Genomic DNA, 13082 nt, shown 5'->3' with positions numbered 1-13082 from the left:
ATCACTTGGCTTTCCAAGATTCCTTTGTCAACAACTAAAGATATAATGCCGGGACCAATGATAGGCCTATATATGCTGCATGTCATGTATTCCAACTCCAATATGCATTCACTTCATGTTGGGTTCCCTAGCTTCTCCGCGAAATAAGGGATCCTGAAATCACAGTCACTGTTTCCTGAAAAGGACGAGCACTTGGATATAGCATCTTTAAACCGTTGACGCTCTCATTTCTGTTTTGTTTTATTTTTCATTTGGAAAAAAACACAACTTGTGTTTTTGGTTGAGCCACAACCAATACTAGTATAACTCCTAGGTGAGAGTAGCCTATATCCACCCCTCCTTGTGGAAGTAGTGTGACACTGACACCAGTGCTGTTCTTCTTTGTACTGATCCCTAAATTACCTTTTTTTCCCCTGAGTTATGAAAAAAGAATATATCCGAAAACTAAATATCTAGCTCAGGAAAGTTGGAAAGGAACTTTGCAGCGTCATGTCCATCCACGTACCACGCAAAAGCAAAACCAGTAGCATCACCTCATATACGCGGATAAGTTTGACAGCGATCAGATGGTTGTTGCTGTCTGTACTGTGTGCTCGTGGACTGTTTATCGTACACAGAGCAGACAGCTTGTTCATAAAGAGTTAGAAACATGTTACGTTCAAATTTCCTTGTTGGTTCCTCAGCACTGTTTGGAAATCCTGTTGCACATGGGAAAGATTTGCATCTCACTTGTATATTCTGAAAAAAAATTACACATGGAAATGAAATGACCATGTGCAGGTGCGCTATTGCAGGCTCTGATGTCTGATGCTGCTGCTGCACCGGGATGGAATCAAACGCAGGGATCCCAAATCAGGAGGACCAGCCATCAGCAGGCGCCAAATAATGTAAGCAACCATCTGTCACCGCCGCGCTCCCCTCCAAAGGCCGACAGGCTACCTGCCGTTAATCCTTTTCATCGGCGTCGTGATCTGCGCAGGTGATGCCGCCATGTTTGCATCTCAGCATCCGCACTGGTCATCAAGCCATGGCCAGCACGAGCTCCATCAAACTGGCTGGCTGGCTCTAGCTCACATGGACCACACCCACCCAGCGCTGTGGCAAGCAAGCAGTCCACGGTTCATAAAAACATTTTTGGATGCACACACACACACACACCCATCAGCTGCTGGCTGGCTGCTAGCACCGGCCGGACCACGGGATCCATTTGCAAACTCCACTCCGGTCAGATCTGCATCTACTGGCAGATGCAGATCAGGTTTGCTTGTCAGGGGAGAGCAGTTTTCGTGCGCTTTCTTGGCTCAAGTCTTTTTTTTTTTTCCAATTCTCAAGTGGATGTGGATTACAAGTAGTGGCATGGTAAGCGATTCCTTTTGTGGGGGACGCAACGCAAGGCGCATCCCTCTGGGTGGTGTTTCTGTGGCCAGGATCAGTTGGGAGATATCTGTGGGCACGTCAGTGATCTGGACAGACTCTGAGGAGCTGAGATGGACTTGCATTTCAAATATGGTGCTTGGAAAATAATCCTAGGGAGCGTGTATTTTGCGACAGGACCCTGTACTAATTGTAGTTTGTATATGGATGGTGATCTGCTTCTCTTTGTTAGAACATGCAGGAAGCTCCATTATAGCCAATCATCCGCGAGTAATTCACCTTTGCGTTTTGGAGCCTAGGTTTAGAGATAAAAGTAATACTTCAAGTGTACTAATAGTATGGTGCAATCTTAAAGCAGATCCAAGGTTAAAAGATTGACTGTTCGTGAGTACAGATAGCCTTTTCCGAAAATCAAGTTTGCATATGTTAATGGTGGGCTTGTAATCTGACTGCATGGTTAGTTTGAAGGCCCCTTTCGAACGAAAAACTAATGGGCCCTAAGTTCTGGACCGTGGACCTGCACGCTCGAAGGTAGTTAAATTAGGCCCAACAAAGCCTCCACGGCTCCGGCGAACCACATCCAGGAAACGAATCAGCAAACGGCTGATCTTCTTGCCTGCTGGCGGTCGACAACCAACTCCGGCCTCATCTTACCGTCTCTTTGCCTCGTGACGAGCGGGGAGAAAAAAAATCAGCACAGAATCAGATGAGGCTCTGTCTCCGGCAAGCGGCGGCCGCGGCCACAAGCTCCCCCCTCGCAGCCACCATCCGCAAGGTAACCTCTCCGGCGTCTCCGCCGCCGCCTCAACCGTTCTCCCTCTTGGCTCCGTCCACTGACCTGCCCTTGATTCTTTCCACAGAATTCTCCAAGCTCCCTCACCCATGGCCGCCTCAGCTTCAGCCACACGTCGCTGCAGGCGACGCCGAACCACCGCGGAAACCGAGCAGGTCCGTCACAGTTCTCCTGCAAAATCATAGTCACAGCATGTGACAATTGTGTCTGTCAGACACCTGGTAGAACTGCAAGTATGAACAAGTGCGGTGCCCTTGTTCGATCAGGGTGGGCGGTGCGCGTGCTTCCGCTGACGGAGGAGAACGTGGAGATGGTGCTGGACGAGGTGCGGCCGAGCCTGATGGCGGACGGCGGCAACGTGGCGCTGCACGAGATCGACGGCCTCGTCGTCGTGCTCAAGCTGCAGGGGGCCTGCGGCTCCTGCCCCAGCTCCACCATGACGCTCAAGATGGGCATCGAGACGCGCCTCCGTGACAAGATCCCCGACATCCTCGAGGTCGAGCAGATCGTCGACACCGAGACCGGCCTCGAGCTCAACACCGACAACGTGGAGAAGGTCAGTCCCAGTCCTCCACAGATGCTCACCGGCCATTGTTCAGTACACATGCGGCATGCCATCGACTCTGATCATTTCGCGAACCTGCAATAGTGTGCTCTGCTGCAGATGATAGTGATCAAACTGTAATTCTGAGGATCGTTTGATGTTTTGCAGGTACTTGATGAGATCAGACCATACCTCTCCGGTACCGGAGGTGGAAGCATCGAGCTCCTCCAGATCGATGGATATGTCGTCAAGATTAGAATCGGTGGACCTGCAGCTGGTGTAATGACAGTACGAGTAGCTGTGACACAAAAACTGAGGGAAAAGATACCTTCCATCTTGGCTGTTCAGCTCACAGAGTAGAGAACACACGAGCACACTTGTGCATCAATCAACAGAACGAAACGCAGCTTTCTGGACTCTGGTGAATGTTTGATGTTCAATCTTATATTTTTGAGTCATTAGTCATTACACTGAAATACAGAACCGATTAATACGATTGACATGTACCAAGAAATCTTTGGCACAAGAAAATATATTGCTGATTTGGACAAAACAATGCTTACAGCCTTTTTTTTTATAACTCTGATGAACAACATTATTCAATACAGCCTCCCAATGTTATTATTTCAATGAATAATAGTTACATTTTACATTGGATCACGTCAATGTATCAGTTTCAATTTTTGCGTGCATTCCCTTGGCAAAGGCAAATCTTTTCCCAAAAAACTGAAAACAGCAGCTTCTGCAGTTGAACCTAAGCCACACTAAATCCTATTATATCAGTTGACAGCTTCATGATACCCATTCATTCCATGTCCTCCACAGTTCTATATAGCTTAAGCTTGGCCATTGATATATTTCATCCTTGACATCACAACCCGTCGTTGATCACAACCATAGGGGTGCTTAAACAGCGGCTTCAGTTTGATGCCCCTCCAATTTGATCGCCTTCTATGATTTGGCAGATCTCCTCAACCTTCCGAAGCTCCCACGTCCACCTTGGAAACCCTTCGAAAACCCTAAAGAAATTCTCAGCTATTTAAGTAAATGCTTTTATGCTTTAATCCAGAGACCACAAGATGCATATTTCTGGTGACCTTTCTTGTTTGAATCTTACGGTTCTAGTTTCTAAATGCTACATGACTCGTATGCACAAGAATTCTTTGACTCGACAAAACAGCAGTTGAGTCCAACAGGAACAAACTCACAATCCTAAGGCCAGTCTCAATGGGAGTTTCACAAGAGTTTCATGAGTATTAAATTTGTTACCACATAAGTAAAATTCTGACTTGGCAAGGTCATTAGAGGGGGGGGGGGGGGGGGGTTCATCAGAAGAGAGGAGTTTCATTCTCATGAAACTCAACTGGCACAATTACCAAGTTTTCAGTCTTGGTAACTGTGCAATAAAACTGTTCGCTGAGATTGGCCTAAGTCTGAAAGATAATCAAACAAAGCTTCCAAGCTCCAACTGTGCTAATTAAATGTATAATCATTACATTTTGCACAGGATCATATCAATGCATCAATTCCATATTTCAAGTGCCTTTTCTTGGCAAAGGCCAAGCTTTTTTTTTTCACAAAACTGAAACTTCAAACTTCAGCTTCTAGAGCTGAACATTTTCCTTCAAGAAACTCTTAGCTGGGTCTGAAACTCTTAACAAATGGAAGGTTTTCCATATCTGTTAGGCTGGTGCTCTCAAATTGCCAGCTTTAGGATATCCATTTATTCCCTGTTATCCACAGATGTAGAAAGCTTGGTCACTGCAACATTTCACCCTTGACATCACAGCCCATCAAACAATGGTGGTGACGATCCTACGATTTTCTCAAGGAAAAACAACTACAGTGGTGCTCATGCTCACATTGGCTCTTCTTCAATCTGATGCCCCTCCAGCTGGACAACCTTCATCATTTGCCTAATCTCCTCAACCTTCCCGTATTCCCGTGTACGCCTTAAAAACCCTTCCAAAACCCTAAATGCTCGCTCTGTAGGTGCCATTCCCATCTCGATGATCTCCCTAAAACACCTGTATGCCTCAGAAACCACACCCCTACAGCATAAACCAGTAACCAGAATATCCAGTGCATGCCGGTGAGGTACACATCCTTTTCCCATTATATAATCCCACAGCTCCAGCCCAAGGTCAGGTCGGCCATTCTCGCAGAAGACCTTCATGAGCAGCATAGTCGTCCTGGTCCTCGGCATAAACCCTGAAGCAACTATCTTGCTGTACACCTTCCAGATCCCCTCCAAGTTGCCAACTCTCTGGAACCCACAAAACATTGTGTTGTAGCTAACATCATCCAAGCCAACCCCCTTCCTCTCCATCTTGTCCATCACCGCCATCGCAGACTTCAAATCCCTAGCCCTCACATACGCGCCCATTAGCGCATTGTGAGCACCGCGGTCAGGGGTCACTCCCCACTTCTCCATTTCATCAAACAGCAGCTGTGCCCGCGCTGCGTTCCTCACAATTCCAGCTCCATATATCAATGTGGTGAACACCTGCAGCGTCGGCTTGCAGTTCTCTCTCCTGCGCATTTCATCGAGCAGCTCGAGGGCGTCCGCAAACCTGCCTTTCTTGCAGTAGGCATCCATCCTCACACAGTACGACACGGCGTCCGGGACGAAGCCGCGCAGCACGGCGTCATGGTAGAAGAGATCCAGCGCCTGGGCGTGGCCGGCCTCCTTGAACCCGAGCAGCAGCGTGTTGAAGGTGCGCGTGTCGGGCGGGTAGGCGTCGCAGTAGCGGTGGAAGAGCGCGCGCGCCTCGGCGACGCGGCCGCGGGCGCAGAAGGCGCGGAGCAGCGCGTTGAGCTCGGCGGCGCCGAAGGCCCGGCCCGCGCGCGCCCAGACGCGGGCGGCTGAGTCGAAGCAGGTGACGGCGGCGTCGAAGGACGCGCCGGGCGCGGACTCGGAGAGCGCGGTGGAGAGTAGGACGGCGAGCGCGGGCGTGGAGAGGAGGTGGGGGTGCGTGGACGGGAGGGACTCGAGCAGCGGGAACGAGAGGTGGGCGTGGCGGCGGGAGCGCGCGAGGAGGCGGAGCAGGACGGGTAGGGAGCTGCCCGGCACGGGGAAGTGCGGGAGCGCGAGGAGGCAGCGGTACAGGGAGAGCGCGGGGAGCGGCGGCGAGTGCGAGAGGAGGAGATGGGAGAGGAGCGGCGTGAGGAGGGAGGGGCAGGCCGGGAGGAGCGCGAGGAGGAGCGGCGGGGTGGCCGGCGCGTGGGAGAGGAGAAGCCGCGCGAGGTGGGGGACGGTCGGGGTAAGGAGCGGCGCGGCGGCGCGGCGAGGCGGCGGGAGGAGGCGAAGGGGCATGGGGGCGTGGCGCCGCCGGTGCGGAGAGGGACGAGAGAGCTCGAGGAGAGTGGGCCGTTTTTCTTTTTGAGTCTGAGCTGTGGAGTGGGCTGGTTGATAACGTTGAGGTTGGGCTACGAGCCCACAAAGAGGTATCAGTGGGCCGGTCCGTAGAGCCGATTGTGGGACCCATCTGTCTGTCACTGCCCAGTGGTAGACAGTAGACTTCCACATATTTCAGCACTTAGAAACGTCACCGTACTAGTCTAAGATCTAGATTAAGGTCTGATTACTCATTTTTTTAACGTTACTGCATATTTTTACAAAAATGTTCAAATTCTTTTCTTATACGTATAACTTCATAGAGCGGAAGAATTCCCAGCTCAACCGATGCCTCAAGTTACTGCACAGTTATAACTAAACTACTACGTTTTACTGTTACTGCCGATTTCTTTTTTACTTATCGCTAAAGAAAACGGATGTCCTGGACGCGTCGCGTCGGCTCTACGCAGCACGTCAACAAGGCGTACGTGTATCCTGGTTCGCCTCGCACGGTCGCACCGCCCTCCCCGCGGTCGTCACCTCCTCGCGCTCGTGTTCTACGTTGTTGTCGGGCTCCTCCGAGACATGCACCGCTCCATCTCAAACCCGCGCCTGTCGTCCTTCGCCGTCCACTGACCTCGACCACGGCGAGCCCCCAACACCAAATCCTCCTTGGGGGCGCTAGTGCATCTCGGCCGCTCCGTCTGCGGTCTTCGTTGGTGTCAATACCTCTACCGCACCTCACAGGAGCACGACGTGCTGCGTATCACCGCGCGGCGGCCGTTCGTCGGTCACATCCATCCTACGCGCCGTGGAAGGTGGCCCAGACAAGAGACCTACGTATCGTCCTTTCTTTTAATTTGCCTATGCTTAATTTGCTATCTGAAAGTGTTTATTTTCTTACAAGCATCTGCTGCCTCCTGACAAGTTGCAAACTGGTTGAGGTTATCTAAATTTCAAGCGTGACAAAAGTATGAGATTTAGTTATCTTGTGATCCTTGGTTTAGAATTCCGGTAATTCTTCCGAAATCATACTTGATGCACATTCCAAGTTTGCAACTGATCTTGATTGCGTGAAACTAAATACTTGAGTGTACAGCTTGCAACTGGTAATGCTTACCGTTACTCCATGAGTACTTCTAACAGAAACATTGTACGTGTACAATTGATGTGCCCTTTTGTTGGGTTGGCCTTACTCCACTGTGTTAATCTAATGTGATTGAATCTGTAGCTTGTTCTACACAGAGGCTAGGCTGACATGCAAGGTGAATGAAACTTACTGAAGCCAATGGTGCATTGCTTACTAGCATTTGGCCTGCTCTGCTTATTTCTCTGCAGTGAAGGCGCACTCATGCGCCTGAAAAACTTGGGAGCTCTGCAAGGTTGGATCATATACCTACTGCAGAGATGCGGTATGTATCGATTGATGTCTTCAGAAGACTATAAATAAAAAGAGATAAAAGGAAAACAGGTTGAACCTGTTTTGTTGCTGATGTGTAGGTTTATTTTTTCCATGAGCTTTTCCCACCGGGCAATATTTCTGGCTTTGTATTCCTGCAGATCTCATGCTTTCATTTTGCTCTCTTCGTCAGGAAGTGAAGAGCCATGGTTACTATGCTTGCACATTTCAATGGACTGGTAGATATCATTGCTTCTTGCTTTACTGGTAGTCACTGCTGTAGGTGATCGATCTATACATAAGAACAAATTTTAGTAATTTTTATTCTTAATGTTTGTACAAATCAGAATATGAGGCGTATATTGTTTAAAATCATGGAATTCTATTTTTCATATTCTTAGTTGTGTTATGAAGGGTTTCTGATTCTCCAGGATGAGGATGACAACTGTAGACGTTCTAAAGTTACTATGATTAGTTATTATCTTATTGTATGGATTTATGCACACTAGGTTCTACCACATCAGGTTGCTTCTTTGTTTCAAAATTGAAAAGTTCCCCTTACATCCATGCACCTGCAATTTTTATACTGAAATGCCATGCTTTGTTTTGGTAATACGGTTTTCTATTTTTCTACATTTGTGGGATTATGGATCACAACGCCTACAAAGGACTCATATCTTTGTGGTTTCTCCAACTGCTAGAACAAATAATGCATCACCATGCAATCAGGTCTACCTTTTGTATGCGTTCAATATGTATACTCGTACCATTTTTTTTCCTTTTTGCCTATTTGCATTAGCATCTCAGCTTTGCAAATAATTTATTGGTTGTACTTAATCTTTTTCCGATCCAAGCAAAATCAGGAATAAAAAACTAGCTAACTGGTTTACTATACTGTGATATGTGTGCTGCCATTCCGTGATACCCATATCAACACGGCTATATCTTTGCACTCCTGTTTTCTTTTTAAATGGTTCATATGCTGAATAGTCTGCTTTCAATTCTGTCAGTAATACATATCCTTTTTCAAAATAATGGTCATTATTTCTAAAGTAGATGCTTCTGAGTCGTACATGTGTATATTTGTGGCTCTTTTGTAGTATATGCTTGCACCTTGCAGTCTTCTCTCACGTTTTGTGATTAGCAGTAGCAAGTGATCTCCAAAGAATAATGAACCAATGAAAGCACCGACGGGCCAGACGGCAGCAAGCCAGCAACAAGTGCGCAAGTTATATGGGCGCGGCGTAGCGCGCCAGCCTTCCTAGTTGTACATGGGTTTCCATGTTTTCATTCAAAATGGAAGCCGATGATCATGCGGACAAGCCTCGAGTGAAAAAGAAAGTACAGAAACCGATTTTTGTCAAAATTGGGTGTGGGAACGATGCTGTATGACTATATTTTGCAAGGTCGAGGAAGAACAAAGCATCAGCCGGGAGGATTTGATAAACAAGAACAAAACTAGGTGCCCTGTAAACAAGCCGTGAGGAATCCAAATTTAAATGCTAGGTACACTGTTTGATTATAGAAATATGCCAGTTCGTCAAATTTAAGCGCATCCCGTGGAAAGCGTAAAGAATCAATGCCCAACTGCTCCCCTCTACTGACATCAGTATGAATGCAAAGAAAATGAAGTATCATGATCCATGATAAAACACCAGCTTCATCACAATCTGGCATTAACATATTACCTGGACATGATGGATCAACAAAAAGAATTCACAGATTCATTCCAACCTGCAAACTTGAATATTTGGATTTCAATCTGTAGTGTTTCCAGTTTCCCCCAGCATATTTCCTCTAGGCAAGTTGGATAAATTTATCGATTTGAAGAAAATACAAGCGCACCCACAACTGAATGGAAAGTGCACTCAGTTAACAGAAACCAAATTGAATATCTACCATTTCAATGTTACTGATGTGCCTGGAAATGAATAGACCAGGATGAAGATAAGAAATAGGAGTAATCACAAACCACTTAGTAGTTGCACAGCTAAGTCAAAGCAATAAAAAAATGTTATTCTACAGAGCTAAGCATTGTTATGCAGTTGCACTCTTTACATTACTAAAACACAACCTTTTTGCATCTTCAACCTGCCATACCTGAACCAGAAAAAATGCTGGACCGCCAAACAGATTAACCTAAAGCTGCAGAGGCTTATAGTTTTCTGATTTGCAACAAGAAGAAATCAGGCAGATTCTATGGAGTAAATTAATCCACTCAAACTCTCATCTATCAAAAAGAAGTTCATAAATTTGCAGTACAATGGCATCAGGATTATATGGTTATTCTGCATTCGCAGCTTCCTGACTATTACCAACCGAATTACATTTGCTTTCCTTTTGTAACCACTTGTAACACAACATAGTATCAAATACTTTATTGTATTCCTGGATGAATCCTGACGAGTGAAGATCATTTAACAGTATCATGCACTGATCCTTGGAAGGACAAATACCCATCTCTTCCATTTCTTTTAGCAAATTAAAAGCTTCGGTCAGTTTGCTCTTCCGGCAAAGGCCATCCAATAAAGCAAGATAAGATGTGCAGCTCATGGGAGCACCTTTTGCCACAAGAGCATCATGTAGCATCAAAGCCTTATCCAAATCTCCTCCTTTACAATGAGACTGGATCATGTTATGTGTCACATCTAGAGGAGCTAGTCCTTGATTGATCATGCCTGTAAACAATGAGGACAAGTGATCTGTATCATGTTGCGAAGCTTTCTTCCGTTGCAGCTCAACAAAAATTGTGTGTGCTTCACTGAGTTTCCCAGCCTCATCAAGTCCTTTTACGATATTTTCAACAGTCAGCATGTTAGGCACTATGTCTTTGTCCATCATCATGTGGAGAAACTTCACAGTTTCCTGCAATTTTCCACGTTTGCAGAAGCCATGGACCAAGGCGTTGAAAGAAGAAATACTTGCATATCCCCTAAGAACCATCTCTTCAGTTATAAACAGAGCCTGTTGAAGGTCCCCGGAATTTGAGCAGCCAGAGGTAAGCACACTATAGACAAAAGCATCTGGGGTTACCCCTCTTGCTAGCATTTCGTTATAAAGACCAATAGCATCATGGATATCACCAGCTTTGCAGTATCCATCTATCAAACATGTATATGTCACACAATTTGGCACTAATCCCTTAATTAATATGCTACTGAAGACATTACGAGCATGAGAAATATTATCAGACTTGCAAAGCCCATCGATTAGGGCATTATAGCATACAATACCAGGCTCCACTCCTTTTTTACCCATCTCATCAAGAAGGCCAACAGCTTTCTCCACATCAGCTGTCTTGCAAAGACCAGATATCAACGAACTGTATATATGCAAATCAGGAACTAACCCATTCTTCTCCATCACCGAGAGAACCCTAAAAGCTGCTTCCATATGTCCAGATCTTGACAGATTGTGAATCACAATTCCATACAAACGGTTGTCTGGCATGACTCCCCTGTCTAACATGGATTGAAGAATAGAGGAAACCTTTTCAAGATTATCTGACTTGAAGTAAACTTCTAGGAGGTGAGCGTAGATAAAGTCCTTTGGTTTTAGTCTATTAAGCATCTGATGGAGTAACTGTTCAGCCTTTTCTACATTCCCAGTCATACTATAGCCATGAATCAGACCATCATACGTGAACTCATTAGGGTGCACTCCTTTCTCCAGCATCTGATCATAGTACTCTATGGCTTCCTCCATCTTTCCCACCTTAGATAGTCCAATTATAAGAGAATTGTAGCAGTACAAATCAGGCACTACATTGGAACTGGTCATCTTTTTGAAAGCTTCACAAGCCAATGAGAATTTGCCTTCCCTGCAATACCCTGAGATAAGAGGCGCATAAACAAATGCATTGGGCTTTATACCTTCTGCAACCATTTGCTCAAGGAGACCACCTGCTGTTTCCGATTCACCAATTTGGCATAGTCCATTGATGATTATGCTGTAAGTGTATACATTAGGCGAAATACCATCCTTTCTCATTTCATTAAGCAGCCAAAAGGCTTCTTCTTTGTTATGCTGTCGGAGATGCCCTTCGATGAGATGATTAAAAGTGATGGTGTCAGCGATATGACCAATTTTGACCATTTCCTTCAAAACTTCGGTAGCCCTCCCCAGCTGCCCCAATTTACATAGACCCCGGATGAGATTGTCATAGGTGATCTTGTTCGGCTGCACACCAGCAGCAGACATGTCCTTGATTATCTTAAACGCCTCGTCCGAATTGCCCTCCCTCATGAACCCATCAACCAGAGTTGCATAAACAACAACATTAGGCTTTAACCCAGCACAAGACATCTCATCCAGCAAGCACTTCGCCTGACTCGGCCTGCCACGCTTGCACAGTCCATTAATGATTGCACCATAAGTAAATCCATCCGGAACCAACCCATAATCCTCCATCTCCTTCTTGAACCCAAACGCCTCTTCGACAGCTCCAGCTCTGCACAGACCACCAATCAATATATTGTAGGTCACTGTGTTCACGCTGCATCCCGTCTCACGCATTTCCTCAAGCACCTTCTTCGCAGCATCCAAGTCCCGGACCTTGCAATACGCCTCGATCAATGTCGAGTACGTGTACACATCCGGCGAAACGCCGGCGTCCTCCATGAAGCCGCGCACCTTCCAGAGCAGATCCAGGGCGTCCGCGCGCAGCAGGTCCTTGAGCAGCGCGTTGCAGCAGCGAAGGCTGGGCGCCAAGCCGAGATCCTTCATCAGCAGGACAACCTCGGCGCCGTCCCGGACCCTCCCGGTCTTCTTGTAGGTGTCGACGAGGACGTCGAGGACGACCGGCCGGCGGTCGTGGCCGGAGCCGGAGACCGCGCGGTGGACGGAGCTGAGGACGAGGGGAGGGGTGGGGTAGGCGCGGATCATGTGGTCGAGGAGCCCGTTGGCCTGGGGGAAGAGGCCGGCGGCGCAGAGGGAGACGGCGAGGTGGGCAAATGCGTCGGGGGCGGGCGCTGAGGGCCCGAGGCGGGGGCGGGACCAGTAGAAGAAATCCAGCAGGAGCTTGGGGTGGAGGCGCGGGGAGGAGGCGCCGCGGAGGAGGAGGGAGGACACGGAAGCGGGAGAGAGGCGGGAGGGGAGGTCGGAGGCGGCGATGGCGAGCTTCCAGTCGCCGGAGCAGCGGGAGAGGAGGGTGGCCACCTCGGCTGCCACGCCGTCGGGATCGGGGGAAGACGACGTAGAGGCATCGGTGGTGGTGGTGGTGAAGGGCGCGGGAGATGGCCGGCTCGGGCGGAGGGGCGAGGCGCCGGCGGCTGGACGCCGCACGCGCGCGCGGAGGAGCATTGGTGGGGGATGAAGAATGTGAGGGACTGTTTGACGTTTAAAACACCAGATCTGCTAACCACTCTCTTCATTTTTCGGATATCCTGCTGAAATCCGCGCCCTTATTAAACATCACAGATTTTTAACGTTGTTCGTTTAAAAGCTATTTTCTTAAAACGGGCATGTATGCATATTAATAAGCGAAAAAAATTACACAAAGAGATATAGCACACGCATGTATGATAAATAATTTCTTTTGATGATGATAAATATTTTTTTGTGAATGATAGATTGTTGTTTACTCTTATTGTTTGCAAGACACAAGTTATATAGGTGATTATATATTGACTTATTT

At 47.5% G+C, this 13082-nt stretch overlaps 3 protein-coding genes across 3 annotated transcripts; 1 reads left to right on the top strand and 2 right to left on the bottom strand.

Moving 5' to 3' along the window:
• Positions 1–1988: 1988 nt before the first annotated feature.
• On the top strand, positions 1989–3130 carry LOC117852588 (nifU-like protein 3, chloroplastic). Its single transcript, XM_034734734.2, has 4 exons — positions 1989–2149; positions 2235–2322; positions 2434–2723; positions 2880–3130. Exons 1-4 carry the CDS (start codon positions 2081–2083, stop codon positions 3069–3071), a joined length of 639 nt encoding a protein of 212 aa, XP_034590625.1. The 5' UTR covers positions 1989–2080; the 3' UTR covers positions 3072–3130.
• A 1439-nt stretch (positions 3131–4569) lies between these two features.
• LOC117853689 (pentatricopeptide repeat-containing protein At3g61360) lies at positions 4570–6027 on the bottom strand. The gene has a single exon (XM_034735982.1). It carries the CDS (start codon positions 6025–6027, stop codon positions 4570–4572), a length of 1458 nt encoding a protein of 485 aa, XP_034591873.1.
• A 3381-nt stretch (positions 6028–9408) lies between these two features.
• On the bottom strand, positions 9409–12769 carry LOC117852791 (uncharacterized). Its single transcript, XM_034735051.2, has one exon. The coding sequence runs from the start codon at positions 12746–12748 to the stop codon at positions 9731–9733; it is 3018 nt and encodes a 1005-aa protein (XP_034590942.1). The 5' UTR covers positions 12749–12769; the 3' UTR covers positions 9409–9730.
• Between the last annotated feature and the right edge of the window lie 313 nt (positions 12770–13082).

This window comes from Setaria viridis, chromosome 4, assembly GCF_005286985.2.
Source record: "Setaria viridis chromosome 4, Setaria_viridis_v4.0, whole genome shotgun sequence".
Classification (NCBI taxonomy): Eukaryota; Viridiplantae; Streptophyta; class Magnoliopsida; order Poales; family Poaceae; genus Setaria; species Setaria viridis.
This window is presented reverse-complemented; position numbering and strand designations above follow the sequence as displayed.

Excerpts from the sequence above, each read along its gene's own strand:
- LOC117852588 (XM_034734734.2), top strand. The coding sequence starts at position 2,081 with ATGAGGCTCTGTCTCCGGCAAGCGGCGGCCGCGGCCACAAGCTCCCCC. Across the intron at positions 2,150-2,234 it reads TCGCAGCCACCATCCGCAAG|AATTCTCCAAGCTCCCTCAC; the intron begins GTAACCTCTCCG and ends TTCTTTCCACAG. Across the intron at positions 2,724-2,879 it reads ACACCGACAACGTGGAGAAG|GTACTTGATGAGATCAGACC; the intron begins GTCAGTCCCAGT and ends GATGTTTTGCAG.
- LOC117853689 (XM_034735982.1), bottom strand. The coding sequence starts at position 6,027 with ATGCCCCTTCGCCTCCTCCCGCCGCCTCGCCGCGCCGCCGCGCCGCTC.
- LOC117852791 (XM_034735051.2), bottom strand. The coding sequence starts at position 12,748 with ATGCTCCTCCGCGCGCGCGTGCGGCGTCCAGCCGCCGGCGCCTCGCCC.